The sequence below is a fragment of the Amaranthus tricolor genome, chromosome 2 (assembly GCF_026212465.1).
Source record: "Amaranthus tricolor cultivar Red isolate AtriRed21 chromosome 2, ASM2621246v1, whole genome shotgun sequence".
NCBI lineage: Eukaryota > Viridiplantae > Streptophyta > Magnoliopsida > Caryophyllales > Amaranthaceae > Amaranthus > Amaranthus tricolor.
The window spans coordinates 3,821,195-3,837,481 of record NC_080048.1 but is presented as its reverse complement, the minus strand read 5'-3'; the positions used below and the strand labels follow the sequence as shown (position 1 = coordinate 3,837,481).

At 31.7% G+C, this 16,287-nt stretch overlaps 1 protein-coding gene across 1 annotated transcript; it reads right to left on the bottom strand.

Annotated features, from left to right (window-relative positions):
• Nucleotides 1-1,509: 1,509 nt before the first annotated feature.
• On the bottom strand, nucleotides 1,510-6,516 carry LOC130805948 (G-type lectin S-receptor-like serine/threonine-protein kinase At5g24080). Its single transcript, XM_057670803.1, has 5 exons — nucleotides 6,217-6,516; nucleotides 3,696-5,074; nucleotides 3,333-3,513; nucleotides 2,770-3,223; nucleotides 1,510-2,102 (listed from the first exon to the last, which is right to left on the bottom strand). The coding sequence occupies exons 1-5, from the start codon at nucleotides 6,483-6,485 to the stop codon at nucleotides 1,758-1,760; spliced, it is 2,628 nt and encodes an 875-aa protein (XP_057526786.1). The 5' UTR covers nucleotides 6,486-6,516; the 3' UTR covers nucleotides 1,510-1,757.
• Between the last annotated feature and the right edge of the window lie 9,771 nt (nucleotides 6,517-16,287).

Here is a 16,287-nt window from a genome sequence, read left to right as displayed (position 1 = left end):
GATAACATCAAGTGAGTTTATGGCAATGCCAAAGGCCCAAAGTATATATTTGTTGGATTATTTTCTCGATAATGGTGTCCACATGCTCACGTTAAATTAACACACCAACCATCTTCAATAAATCACATCCCATTCCAACCCATCCATTTGCACCAATGGCACATCAATTGTATATTAACACCCCAACATACACCCACAATCCTTATATTCTTCATACCTTTGCAATACATTGATATTGTTAAAGTAAGTACCAATAATCTTAATGATGACGTTAACTTTAAACATATAATCGAACATGCTTTGTCTTGTACTTTAGAGAGGGTCGATAAAGATGTGTCGAATATGGGTGATTTAAGGTTTGGAACGATTGATAAGAGTTGCTTGATCAAAGCAACAAATAAAGAAGCAGACTGTGAGTGGCTCGACTAACCGCTTGATCGAGTAAAGTGTTGCTCGACCGGTCGAGCGGTGTTGGATCGGTCGAGCAAGGTGTCCAGAACAAGTCAGTAGCTTCACTGGAAGCTCGCTCGACCGAGCGAGGTACTGGCTCGGTCGAGCGGAAGTCCAGCAGACTACATTGGATTCTGTTATTGGTCAGAATTTGTAGTGACTATGCAATAATGTGGTGCATTACTCTATTGTTTATTGTCATGGTTAATTAGGATGTTAATTGGGATGTTACATGTGAGTTTATGGTGATTTATGAGGGAATACTAAGAGTGATGAATATCTTGCCTATAAATAGGATTCATCACTCATAGTAACATTCACCACAAAACACACATATTGTTGAGAGGACTATTGCATTGTTAGAAACTTAAGAGTGTTCTTACTTTGCTTTAGTATTTGTGGTCTTGAGAGATTGTTCTCAAGATAAGGGAGGTTTATTATACTTGTAATTGTTGAATTCATTATAATAAACTATATTTGAGGGGGAGGTATTCAAGATACCTCATAAACACTTGTGTTCATCTTTTGCATTATATTTTTCATTGTTTTTCATAGTATTACCACACATCCACCTCAGCATACGTATTTCTGTTACTTTCATTCTCTGTTCGAAAACCTTCTTTACGGGCCAACATCTGTCCCATATAACAAAGCCGGCCTAATTGCAACGCGGTAAAATTTACCTTTTAATCTCCTCGAAAACATTTTATCACAAAGCACCCCAATTGCTGCTCGCCTTTTAAGCCAACCCGCTTGTATTTAATTTTTAATAATTTTTAGGATAGAATTAGTGATATTTAAAATTGAATTAGTATATTAAATATAAGGTAAAAATTAAATAAGACAATCAATATGAGGTAATTGTATTTTTCTTTATCAAACACATCCATCAGTGATTATTATCTCATTAGCAAAAATATTGAATTTCGGGTTTTATTTTCTTTATTATGCTACTAGACTATTTTGTCCCCTCTAATTATCACTAAATAACACAAACCTCAATTTGAAAGAAGCTTAAAACTTTAATATACAATTAGATACATGCAAATCAAAAAATTAGTCAAGAGTTTAACATGATAAAACATGTAAATTTAAAGAGAGGATTAGATTAAAAATACAGAAAGGCTACAATTGTTTTATAAGTAGTTTGTATCAAAAAGAATTAGAATGGCGTCCTATGAAAACACTTTTTTAAAAATTGCATGGTAAGCTGAGAAAATATAGACGAAACTCAATTTTCATGATCAGATGAGTTAATAACATACGAACACACAATAAGAAGAACAATCGAAAAGAGATGGGTTTCATCATCGAGGTGACATAGTAGAATAACTACATGTAGCACGGGATGAAGGATGAGTATTAATTGTAAAAATACTTGTACTCGTATGATCACATTCTCTTTTCATAGCTTTGTATACATTATCAAGACCTTCTTCTATCAACTCTAAAATGTTTTGTGGCATTGGAGGCATGTTCACTTCCATTGTGCCTTCAAACATTTTCACTACTTCTCCCATGGAAGGTCTTATAGAAACATCATCTTGGATGCACCAAAAACCTATCTTCAGTGCTCTCGATAGTTCTACCGCATCAACTGCTCCTCCTAGTCGTTTATCGACGACTTCCATCGTTTTCTCGTCTATCAATTTCTATATTTAATAGCAAATTGTGTCAATTCGAGAACATGTTTACCTATAATCATCGCAAACTTTTTTATAACATACATGAAGTGCATGGTTTCATAACGTAAAAGTCAATCGAAAACAAAATCTTTCTTAATATAAAAGTAAGGTCATGTATATCCAACCTTTCAAACTCTGCCTAAGCGAACATTATCATAAGGAATCATCATTATTTCACTCATTCCACTAGCTCTCACCTAGGCAAGGTTTGAACTTTGAAGAGCAAGATGTATAACAATATCCTTCTAAAAATAAAAATATTATTTCCGATTGAACCTTGATAGCAAACATTATCTATAACTTCACATACTTGATACTACATATGAAAACTACATCGATTGAATTAACAAGTCATTTTAATATTGTCCACGACTCATCCTTGCTATCAATACAACTATAAGCTAATGAAATTTAGTGGTTTAGGGATGGTTTAATATTGCATTGATTCAAGTCTTCTTGATTAGGTGTAATTATTTTTAATAAATTTGTTTCTTATGTTTCCAACCCCCTTAACTTTGAGTTTTTGGCTTATACAGTACATTGTAATCTGAAACCAAAGAACCATAAATCTCTAATTTCATAATAATTCGAGAATGAACATAAAATGAATCTAGCTAAAGTATCATAAGCATACCTTGTAAGCCCATCCAGGGTAAAAGAAATCTTGAGCATCATAAGACATGTCAAGGTTCCTTCTTCCTCCAATAATCTCCAACAAAAGCATACCATAACTATAAACATCGGCCTTAACAGTAATAGGACGATTACTAATCCATTCAGGAGCTAAGTACCCTCGAGTTCCTCGAACCATTGTAACGACTTGAGAGTGTTCACGCCCCATCAATTTAGCCAAACCGAAATCAGAAACCTTAGGACAAAAATTCTCATCTAGTAAGATATTTTCTGGCTTGATGTCACAATGGATTATTCTGTTCCTACATTGTTCATGGAAGTAAGCAATCCCTTGTGCGGTGCCCAATGCTACGTTATAACGTGTAGGCCAATCGAGTACCTTGTCTCGATTGTAATTCGGAGCAAAAATCCATTTGTCTAATGATCCATTTTTCATGAATTCGTAAACCAACAACCTGCATACATTGACTCGTTAGGTCAAATATGTCCGGTCCATAGTCAATTTGAACGTCTGTAAAGCAGGTCTAAATATAAGTAATGAACAAAGTTTTATAATTTATATACCTGCGTGATCCCTCCGAGCAATAGCCACAAAGACGTACCAAGTTCATGTGATGCATAGAACCAATAATATTTACTTCGGTGATGAATTCGCGCTCTCCATGAGGTAAAATTTTGTCGAGTTTCTTCACAGCAATTAAAGTTTCATCTCCTAGGCTTCCTTTGTATACAGTCCCAAATCCTCCTGTTAGAAAGTCATATATGATTCGGTCAAACTGATTTTTTCTGATTGAAACTGATTTTTACCGTGAAGCTGATGTAATGCAATAATTACTACTTATAAACATAGTAGAAAGCTAATGAAATAAGGTCCTCTGTTTTGAAATTTATGCATTGAAAAACTTAATGCCAGTTTTGAAGCAATACCTCTTCCTAATAGTTGTGAAAAATTGGAAGTACAATACTGCAAATCGCGGTATGTGAAGCTAATCGGAGCGCCTGAGAAGATTAAAGAACTCTCCATTGCTTGTCTCAACATTCTTCTCCTATGTACATTGTAATACAACAAGAAACATAGAAATCCAATCAACATTCCCATGCTCAAAACTATAGGAATCACCAAAGCCTTATCATGTGCACTTTTATTATTATCGTCTCCTCCTAAATCGCCATCTTGTTTACTTGATCCGCTCCAATTTGACTCGTTTTTTAAGACCTTAACAAAAAGTGTAGAACTCGGGTCTTGGAACCCTCCAAAATCCAACTTTCTTAACACCCAACAATAAGGTTTTTCCTCATCTAACCCATAAACCGAAGCAACACATTCACAATCATCTAAACAAGCATCACCACACTTAGACACCGTAGGAATGTCACTATAATTAGCAATCACTGAACTATCAGAGAAGTAATAATTTGCTTGTTGTACAACTATAATTTTATACTCTGATAATGTTCGATTTTCTTTCTGATTAGTGCATTTTTCGGTCTTAGTAATATTCTCGAAACATCTATCATCATTCTCGCCTACCCTTGTAGTTCCGGGTAGGCAAGAACAAGACGAGTTTGTTTTGGACTTGTCTAGGTGACATATACCATTCCCACATATTCCAGCTATGTCACATGGGCTAGACACTGCAGCCCATTCTGAAACCCATTGGCTTGACCCATTTACATCATTATCCCATCTATATAGCCTTAAATTCCCATTTTGTTCAAGTAATAATCGTCGTAAAATTGTTGTACGTGTAGCTGGTGTTAACGACTTATTGTACAATAACCCGTTAGTGTCACGATCATTTTTATACACGTACACCGCACCATTTGATGAGCCTGGCCCGTAAACCACCCCAAAAGAACCCTTTTCGTCTAGGAGTGCAACCACATCACCGGTTGCATTCGAGATATCTGGGCCCGCCCAATACGAAATATTCGAAAGGGTGTCTTCAGGGGAAGATTCAGGTAAATTATAGGTTAATGCTAAGCTAAGTGAAGTTGGTTGTTGGAGCATTTTTAGTGTGTAGTAACCTCCATGAGAAGGTGATTGTTTTGATGATGTTAATTTCATTGATACATTTAAGGGTTGGCCCGGTAAAAGTGTATCAGATGGGTAAGAAAAGGTCTGAAATACAGGTTCTAGTACTGAATTATATAGGATAAAATTCCCACTTTCTGACATTTCTGCTGATTCTACTCCTGCTCTTGAAGTGTTGGATGACCATAAGTTGGTTCGCTGCCCGTCGTCGAGGACGAGGTTTCCGGTCGTGTCGAAGCTTAAGATGGCGTTTCTGCTCACCGGAGTATCACTGGATTGACAAAGAAGCAAATTAGTTGGAAAGTTTTAGGACATAATAGTATATAGTAGGAGTATGTCCATGTACATTCTCTGCAACAGGCTCAAGTTAAAAATTCTAAAAATATATTTCTGTTCCATTATACTTTACGATTGCCACTGATAGTGATATTTTTCCACTAATCATATCACTATCAGTTGCAAATATTTCAGAATAGGGCTAATATATACCAACTTTATTTGATTATGGTTTTATTTATTGATTAATTAATTCAGTGTCATTAAATTATTGATAATAGTATAAGGTGAGTCGAAGACTTACATAAACATGTGTGATAGAACAAATTTACTATGACTCTTCGATTTTTTATGTTAAAATAGGATTTTTAGTCAAATAATTCGATTTAGAGCCTCAAATCGGAATAGTATTAGTTTATGTTTTTTGGTTTACTAATGGAAAACTCTTTTCATTTAAGATGATTTTGTTAGCTAAAATTAAAATTATAATATATTAGGTATGATAGATTTAAAGTATAACCCTTTGAGTTTATATCTCAAAAAAACGTATAATAAATATTCTGTTTGTGTGAATAATAAATTTTATTTTTATTCATATAAATTTATTATCTATTATAAAATCAAATAAAACGAGTAATATTTTTAGAATAAGAGTGTAATAAAATTGATTTCAATCTATAAGGAAAATATGGTTCCTTTTAGAATATAATTTGAAAAAAAACAACTATAAAAAATTACAAAGTCAAACATAATTTAAATCTTTAATTTTGCAATTAAAAATAATTTTTACTTTTAATATATCATTATCAGCAACGAATATTGAAGTACTCTACAACTTAAATGAATCATTTAGCAAATGCAAGTATATATGCAACATAGATAATACAAAGAGTGAATTCAAACACTAATAATTTGAGCTTCATAATATATTATACTCCTATATTATATGTTGATTTTTATGATTTTATAACGACAACATTAAGTAACTATAAAATAAGTACTCCTATCCATTTGAATTCGCTACTATATATCAAAAAAACTTTCACTTTTATAATATAGCAAATTTAAAAGGATAGAAAATAAAGTACGAAAAAGTTTTAGTGGCACAAAAGAAAAATGTGAAAAATTGGAACATACCTGTTAGCAGACCAAACAAAAACTCTATCTCCAGGAATTTGATTATACCAAATACCAAGTTGGAATTGGTGATTTGAGTAGATAGGACTAAACCCAAATGCAAAAGTTCCATTTTGGGAAACCCATGCTTTGTTTTCCCAAGCTATTAAACGAGAACCAGGCCTAATTTGGCAAGTCACTAAACCAAAAAACCCATGTAACAAAATTGATACTCGATAACATAATGTTAAATATGAATGAATATGGAAATAATTAGTTATTGTTACCATTTTTGATTGAGTCAAGAAATTATGCACATTGTAAAGGTTTGGTTTATAAAGAAGTCAAAAAAAAAAAAAAAAAAAAAAACTAAAATTTGGAGTTTAGAGGGAAAGTGGGTTTTTGACACGTGGATAGGTGGTAGTTGAGCTAAAACTATGAAATTTTGAGAATTTTGACCTATATATATATATATATATATATATATATATATATATATATATATATATATATATATGTGGATATGGTCGGCCAAGTTAGATATAAGGTATCAAAATTGTATGCCTATATATATTTATAAAATAAATAAATTTAATTTTTTATATTTATCATGTTTTTTGGAAAATATTGAAGATAAAATATACTCCCTTCTATTGTACCCATTAGCCTCATTTATTTTTTTTACTATTCACTTGTCACTCTTAATTTGTATTTTATTTTTAGTCTATAAGTTAAAACATAGTCATGTAAGATCTTGTTTAATTCCTCTCAATACAAAGATTATTAATATTAATTTTTTATAACTTTTAATGAAGAATAATTAAAGATATTAAATGTTAAAATATTGTCCCGACAGGAGTACAAAACTAAATGAGACTAATGGATTGAATAGGAGGTAATATTAATGTTAGATTATGTTAGATTTGTATTAATATATAATTTTTATTGTATACTTTTTAAAATTTTTAGATAATACGAAAAATCAAATATGTAACTTCACTGTTAACATACACAATTTTGAAAAGTACATTGGCTAAAAAGTAATTTTTTTGCCCTTCTCAAATTTGCACTTCTTTTTATTTTAGGTTATCTCACTCATTTTGCATCATTTTCTTTTATGTCAATGACCCAACTTTATTTCTTTAAATCTCATTCACAAACTTATTTTCTCTCTTCATCATAATCATTCATTCCTATCATCCACTTGTTTTTTGTTTTATTCACCAACAAAATTTTACTTTCCACTAAATTTCACCCAAAACAAAATGGGTGCATTCTTATAAGGACGGAGGAAGTATCATCTAACTAATTCACTATTTAATTGGAATTTTCTATAGATAATAGTGTTTACTTTCCACTAAATTTCACCCAAAACAAAATATAAGAACATTTACGTTTCACCATATATTAGCTAGGATAATCCAAAATCAGATAAATATATATTTTTATTTGACACAAACCTAAAAATTAACCGACTTAAAATTTAATTCATTCAAAATGACTTAATTTTAATTTAAATTTGAATCACTTATTGGGTTGTTTGAGTAGTCTAATTAAAAGGTTTAAACAATTCGATCAATAAATAAGATAAATAGATTAATTAATCAATTTAAACACAAATTCAACACAAAAGGAACAAGTTGTCATGTTAATTTTGGCAAAATGATTGGTAAAAAAATATTCAAATTTTCAAACATAAAATAAAAATTAATGATTAAATATTTTTTATTTTTAAATTTGAAATATCATAGGTGGTTTTAGGTGTTTTATAGTTCGAATCACATGTCTTTAGCTTGCCTTATTGTACTGAAATCGTTGATGAAAGTAGTTCTGAGTCTCTTGTTTGTTTTTGATGCATTCACACAATCACACCATTCACACTTATCTAGTGTACTTTGAGGATGTCTTGTTCATGGAAAATAAAATATGCTAAAAAAAAAACTTAATTTTGTACTCTCAACTCTCCTTCATTTTGCCATATTTATATTTGGTACAGATATAAAAAAAAAAGCTAAGTGTGATAAAATCAAATAATGAGATATTTAAAAATTTTAAAAAAAAGTTAAAATGGTGCGATCATATTCAAAAACATAATAATACACATTAATTGGAACAATCTGAAATACAAAATATAGCGAAATTAAATATGAGGGACCATTAAAGTCTAATGATCGTATAATTCAAGTACTTTGACACGAACCATTCAAGCTTGTAGTTAGTTGTCAAATTTTTGAGAAAGCTACATTTACTTCTATTATTTGAACTTGCTAGCTAACTGAAATGTACATGTGCATCTCTTTTCCTATGTACTGTGGTATCATTTAGTGGTTATATATATATATATATATATATATATATATATATATATATATATATATTGAATTATATGGTGGACTGTGAGAATAAGAAAGTTAGAATGAGAATTGAATTTAAAACTTTATTTAAAAAAGTGATATTTACTTTTGTAAATAAAACAAGAATCAATTATCGTTTAGTGTTTATCTTTATTATATAAAATTAATTGGTAATAGGTTAATTGAATATTACATATGTCAAATAAACAATTTTGATTAACCAACTGATTAGCGACATAAACAAAAGTATTTAGTAAAATTAAATTAATTAACATATGTTAATTGATAACTCTTTACTTAAATAGTAAGATCGCATTTTAGTGAGTCATTTGAGCATATGCGTTTTTAAAGTAATTTCTTTTTCTATTTACAAAATATTTCAACCAAATTACGAAACGATGGAATATAATTTAGCCATAAAATTTGTAAATTTAAAATAGTTTTCACTTATTTATTTGTAATACCATGTAATTAATATACTTTAATAGGCCATGAATATTTGACAATAGACAATCGAACTTACATTAAGAAAGTAGTTATACATTTAAAACACTAAAAGTGGTGACATTATTGCATTTGTTTAAAAAAAACTTCAACAGGTAGGTTGTTCGTGTGGGTCATTAGTTGACAATTTGCACTTCAATCATACACTTAAATCTTATCTCTTTCTAATTTTGGGAAGGGGAGGGACCATGAATTATAATATAGGATGTAATGATTTCTTATTACTTACTAGTATCTCCTTATTATACCTGTAGGTGTTTATCCGGGTTATCGAGTCGGTTTTGGATCAGGTGTTTCGGGTCGGTTTAAAATCGGATTTAGTCTATATTAATTTTACATTATTTTAATTCATTTTGAGGTTAGTTCAAGTCGAATTCGAATCTAAAATCGAGTAAATATCATATTATTGGGCCTGTTTTGAACACCTTCTACCCTATATAATACTCCTAGGAGACTATACTAACCTCCTTTTTATTTTGAAGGAAAATTAGTAAAAAGGAAGTGAGATGGATAACAAGACAAAAACAAAAGTGAATGATAGAAATGAGTGATAATAATAAAGAGAGGATAAATTTGTAGATGAGATTAAAAGACGAAAAGTGAAACCATTGTAAAAAAGGTACAAAATCAGAAAGACGAACTAAAATGAAAAGTGTTATGTCAAGTACCAAATCTCTCCGTACACGAATGATTGTGAGTGTGCCATAGGGCATAGGAACTTGAGGTTTTGATCACTACATAAAATAACAGAAGAGTGTAAGGGGTTGCCTTGAACAAGGCACCAACTCCACAAGTCGAGGCAGCAACAACAGAAGAGAAAGTAGTATGCACCTTGCAGGTGCTTATTCGAGCGCATAATTTGATCATTCCAGCGATCTATCCAAGACCTTTTTCGTGACTTTTTATTTTTGCTGAAAACTGAGGGGACGTATAGTACTTGTCTTGGGGATATTCTAATGTGTAAAGGCTATATAAGAAGGACTAAATAAGCTTGAAACGTGTGTGGAGGCGAATGCAAAGTGAGAAAATAGGGTTAGAGTAATCTTGAGCGTCTTCTTGCATTAAATGATCTAAGTGGTTTTCATTTAAGGTGAAAACTTTAAACTTGAAAAAACGTGTTCAAACCTTAGGAGAGTTATAACGTTATTTTGTTAAATGCTTATACATTGTTATTTGAGGGAGAACTCTCCAAGACGCTATTAAAACACTTGTTTAGTCTTTTATATTGTTTTTGTGTTTACTCAATTGTTGTGCTATATTTTTTTTGTCATTGGTAAGGTCTAAATAGCTTTCATTTCAAAAAGTTACGCTGGTTAAAAGAGACGAATGACTAAAATGATAAAGTTGGATGAAAATAAAACATCAAATAAAAATAAACAAAAAAAATATAATTATTAAGCTATGATTTCTTAAAATAACTAATAACTACCTCATAACTATGTAGCGTCAAAAAGCCTCTATACAATGCCAAATTCTACCAAAAATCTAAAATTTTACCCATTTTCCATCGCAATTAAAGTAGATAAATGCGAAATCCCAATAATTTTTTCCGAGTGCCATCAAACAATACCAAAAAACTGAAAAAGCCAAATGTTGAGTTTTAAAAGAACCACCGTCTAAATTGGCGCGAATTGTCCACCGTCTTTTGCTAGAACCCAGAAACCTAACTTCCAAAATTTCTGTCTAACAACAATCTCAATCGCAATGCAATAATCAATGGCGACCAAGATTACATCCAGGTCTTGGCTCTATGCTTCGCAACACCGTGAGTTTATCTCTCTTCCAAACCTTTGTTCACTATTCAATTGAACACCGATATTAATGATATAATAGAGAGGAAGCACGGATTTGTAATTAAAGCTATTTGAAAGGATTAGTAAATTAGGGTTTTCTTATTTATCCCTTTTTTATATGCGACTTTGATTTGGACGGCATAAGGTTTTATCTAATTGCTTATAGGGTTATACTTTTACTGGATAGTTTGACTTGGTGTATCTAGTCTAGATTAGGTTTTTAGAATATCGGCACTGTTGTTGAATTATTTTAATTATGTTTGAATTTTAATTGTCTGCAGTTTCTGTTCCCTTGTAAAATTGATTTAATTCAAAATTTTGGAAGGTAGGGTTTTATTTTTACTTGATATATTGACTTGGTGTAATTAGTCTGGATTAGGTTTATAATATATAAGCAATTTTCTTGGTTTGTAGAATTATTATTCTAAAGTGTGTTTAAATTGTAGTTGTCTGTAGTTTCTGTTCACTTATAGTTGATTCGATTTAAAATCTAGGAAGGGGGCATTCTGTTGGTTGTAGTGCTCTTAATGTTGGTTTGTTTAATTTTCTTTTAAATTTTAATGATAAATTTTTAGTATATTCTTCCTCTCCCCCGGGTTTTATGGCATAGTAAATTTGTAATTGTGTATTGTTGTTTTATTCAAGGAAGGGATTGAGGGGTAAAAGGTAGTTTTCAAAAACTTTTTTGCATACATTGTGCATATTTTGCTTAAGGCCGGGGATTGAGGTGGCTTCTAGGAGAAAAGTGTGAACTAATAAACAGTTAATGGGTCTCAGTCAAAATTTTTAATTTTAGAATTAATTTGGGGTGGAAGGAAAATGAAATTGGTAAAACTATCTTGGGATGGACATTTTATGATATAGTTAATACACTATTACCTTGCCCCTTCGAAAGCTTTTGGATACCACATGATTTAGGAGAGTGGGGTTAGTTTGCTTGTCTTTGATCGTGGTATAATATTTATTAACTTTGAAGCTCATAGTGTCAACATTGCAAGGGTTAGAAATGATGTGAAGTGTCTATGATTGAAGGCAATCACATTATATTTCTTTATAGTTGGGGATCACTTTTTTCTATAAATTGAAGAGTGATGACATGAAATGAAATCACTATCTTGCAAATGTGCATAACTTTTGTTGGAAAATCTGCTTTGGTTGCTCAAAATGAGCCATTTTCTGGTTGGCGCTGTATGATAGTGTTTGGCCTCTCTAACGCTTTGAGTGGATGAGCTCTATTGGAGTTTGACATGATGTGTGTAGATTGGTCAGTTTGGGACCCTAGGAAAAGAAGAAATTTCTTGGACACTCATTTTTTTTATAGTTGTATAAGACAACTTGATACTTTGGGTACAAAGCATAGGATTCGCAGATAGTGGCATCAGATGGAGCAGTTACAGCCTTACAGGATATTGTGTTCTAACTTTTAATCAATCATCTGCTAGTATTGAATAATTTGATGTTATAGATTGTGTAAATGGTCTATATCTGTGCTTGAAGTGCCATGCGATCACATTGTGTGTTCTCTTTGAGTTAGTTCTGTCTTGCTTTTTCAGTTTTCTGTAATGTGGGTATGTTGTTACTGTACTAGGATGGTGGGACTTGGGATATTGTATGCTTCTTTTCAGTAGGGAAACCTTTAAGGCTATGCTCTGGCTATCTATTATTGATATTAGTCCGGGGATTTTAGATCCTCAATTAGTTTCTCCAATTGCATAATCCTTGTGCTTTCATAATCTAGGGCCAACTGAATCAGAGAACTTCAAATTTCTTGTTTTCCTGAGAATCCCATTCAGATCTAAATTATTTCTGGAGCTATCACTAACATAGTATATAATGGAGACAAATTAAAGTATATAGTCCATTTGATGAAGTTTAAGTTGTTGATGTATCATGTCAACTGTATATAATAAAACAGGATCATAAATAGGAAAATTCTATCATGTGTTGGTCCTAATGTTCATTTATACAATAAACCATGCGCAAGTTATCTTTTTTTTTTTTGTTGAGATAATTGCATGTTATCTTTTATACAGCTACATTGTATAAAATGCACCAATTTTAAGTATTCTTTTTATTAGTATATTCTTTACACAGAAAAGACTTGAAGTCATTTACGTTTCCAATGAATATGCTTTGTCAATCTATTACCTACATAATTATGTTAAATGTTGTAGCATCACATACAAAAGTAGGAAAATATGTTCTGGTGATTGGTCCCTTTATGCTTTGTAAATTTAATGACTTGAATTATAGAAGGAACTGGCAGATGGCAACGGGTTATTGATGACAGATTGACAGACTGGGTAGAAAGATGATCAAAGCATCATACCTTCTTTTACCAAAATTTACTGGATTTTCTCCACTGCCTTTCTTTGGCGGTGATGGGGGAGATGGCCTGTTGACTGTAAGTTTACTGCATAAGGAAACTGCATTCAGACACAATATTGTGTCACTCATGTTTCTTAAAACGTGAATTTTTAAGTCATTGATACTTTTATTTTATCCTACTTGCAGTGGAAATTTTTTTTATATCTAAAGTGGACATTAATATTTTGCTGGTAGCCTGCTACCAACGTCTTCTGTTAGCAATTGGCCTTAATACCTAAGTTCACAAAAACTAGTCAGTTTTTGGTCCTTACTACTTCCTGAACTCATGCTTTATTTTGTGTTATAGGGTCGTCCACCCTCTTGACAAAGAGAAGTTTATCTTGAATGAGTCATAGTGTTATAGGCATAAGTTTAAACCACTCCTGATCTTCATACGTGTTTTGCTATTCCTTTACAGTATACTATAACCAATATGATGTGTGAGACTTGAGAGTGCATCTACCGGTCTGGTACTACTATTCTCGAGTCTTGTGTAGGAGTGGTCATTACTTCATTTAATTCCAACTTCTCGAGTACTCCTATTGGATAATGGACAGTTATAGAGGCTATATTTCATTTTGGACTAAAACCATGGAAGACTTTCATGAAGTGGCGGAGCCGAATTTTTGAAATACACCTCTTTAAAACACTGGTTATCTGCATCTGAGTAACACAGCATGTGACAAGCAGATTTATTCTTAGTCGTATTATTGATCTGCCGGCTTCTTATACAGTCCGACAGGCCAACTGAAACTGAATTTGCAAATCTACTACAAGCATGTGTTGCAGCTTGCACTGTTTTAATGATGTTATCGTTTAAGTTTTCAGGAAAAATTGAGGACCACTGACTGAAAAATCATTTCTGACAAACATACCTTTCTGCCAGTGGTGAACAGAAATATCTGAGAGGTATGTTTCTTGGTAAACATATTTGCCTCTTTCTTGATTTCACTGGCTACTCACCTATTTCAATCTTTTCTGAGTTACAAGAAATAAGGGTCACTCTGTTTCAGTTACTTTACTTTTTTTTGGCACCTGGGTGCCGTTTCGCATTTCTTTTTTAGTAGATTCGACTTCATTGAGGTACCCTTTATTCATGTCCATCAGGTAATTTCTAGTACATTTTATGAAGAATTTGTTGCACTCTTCATCACTAAATTTCATGTTTTATTATTTAGGGGAGCATTATGAGGTGTTTTACTTTGAGTCACTCTCTTTCTGGTCCTTAAAACCCTTGGTTATTATCCCTCTCTTTACTAGACAAGTAGGGGACCCCTGTCTGCTGATTTTGCTGTTCTAGGTTGTCTATAAGATTGAAGTTAATTTGTTTGATTCCACATTATTGTATACCCTTTTCTTTATTATATTGTGTGTAAAACAAATAGCATACGGTTTGATTAAACTTGTGAGGCTTGTGGATCAATTCTAGAGATGAAAGCTCCGCTCCACACAAACAGGCATGTGGATCAGAGGGTGTGAAAATCAGAACTTTGTGTACCAATAGAACTTTTGATATTTCCTTCCTCTGAAAGTCAGACATATCTGTGCAGCGATGAGTGTACACATTTCGAAAGGCACCTGCAGAAATTATGTCGGTTTATGTCAACATCTTGTTTGAATTTGTTATGTGTACTAGCTTGTGGTGTCTGGTTGTACATAAGGGCTTTGGTGAAAAAATCTAATATGGATCAAGGGTGAGGTTCTGGGGAAGGTTACATATTCCGTCTTGTCCTTGATCACAAGAGAAAGTGGGGATCATAAAAATGTTTTTAAGAAATTTATGTGCTCTCTGGTTTACCTAATCCACTTCTATGGTTGTCATCCTTTTAAATTTTTTATTGTGTAAAGTTAATATCACGTTTTTGGCAATTCTATTAACCAAGGAGCTCTAAATTACAAAATATGATTGCTACTCGTTGTTTTGAAAGGTTATTTGTAAGTTTAGTAGAAACTAATTTCACGTCATTGTATATGCCAACATATAATGTTCCTTATTTCAATGGGCACAAAATTCATAGTTTTTTTTATTTTCGGATTATAATTGACTATAGTAAAGACAACTCACTGTTTCATGTGCACTTCTTGTTATGTGAAGTTGCAAATGATGTTTGTAACCAAAGTTAATTGAAAACAATCTCTTTGTTATAATTTACAAGGGTAATGTTACGTACATCGGATACCTCTAACCCCCCCTAGGTGAAATTCACTTAATGGGTATTGGCGTAATGGATTGTTGTATATGCCAACATTTAGACTGTTCTCTTTCTTCAATATTCTACCTAAAACACTACTTCTTGCAGGACATTGTATGCTTTCGTCTAAGTTCAAAGTTCTGCTGCTGAGTTAGGTTATTTTAGTGTGAGTATGAGAATTTCCTCTTTAAGTTGTTCTATTTTTCCATTAGAAATGATATTAGAGTATCTGAAGCTATGATTACAACAAAACAAAAGCATGTGACTCAAGATCAAGTATTTTTTCCAAAAAGGAACAGAATGTTGTACTTTAGGACTAGAGTTGGTGCTTTTTAAATTTTTTGCTGGTTTAAAAAGAGCTTAAAGTATCATTTATAACATTCATGAATTTTTTCCTAATTCCTATATTCCCTTAATTTCTTATACCTTTTCCTATGTTAAGCAATGATTAAAACCTTAAAGTGGCTATATGATGCATGAACTTGAGCTTAATATTCAGACTTTTGATTAGTATATTGTAATTAGTATCTTAATTACTGAACTAATCATATTAACTTTTTTATTTTTAAATTTTAATGTTTTATTCTGGTTTGTTTGAAATAATAAGTGACAGAAAATTGAAAAATGACCATAAGCTAGAGGTGCAAGAGGGGTTACATCTATTGTAGAAGCATGTGGGGTTGCTATATTCTGTTTTTTTCCTAGTTCCTTTTCAAATCATTAAATATCATTGTCTCTTGTCATAATACATTCATTTTTTATTGTATGTACTCATTGCTTGGTGTGAGTATATATATATATATATATATATATATATATATATATATATATATATATATATATATATATATATATATATATATATATATATATATAGTGTCT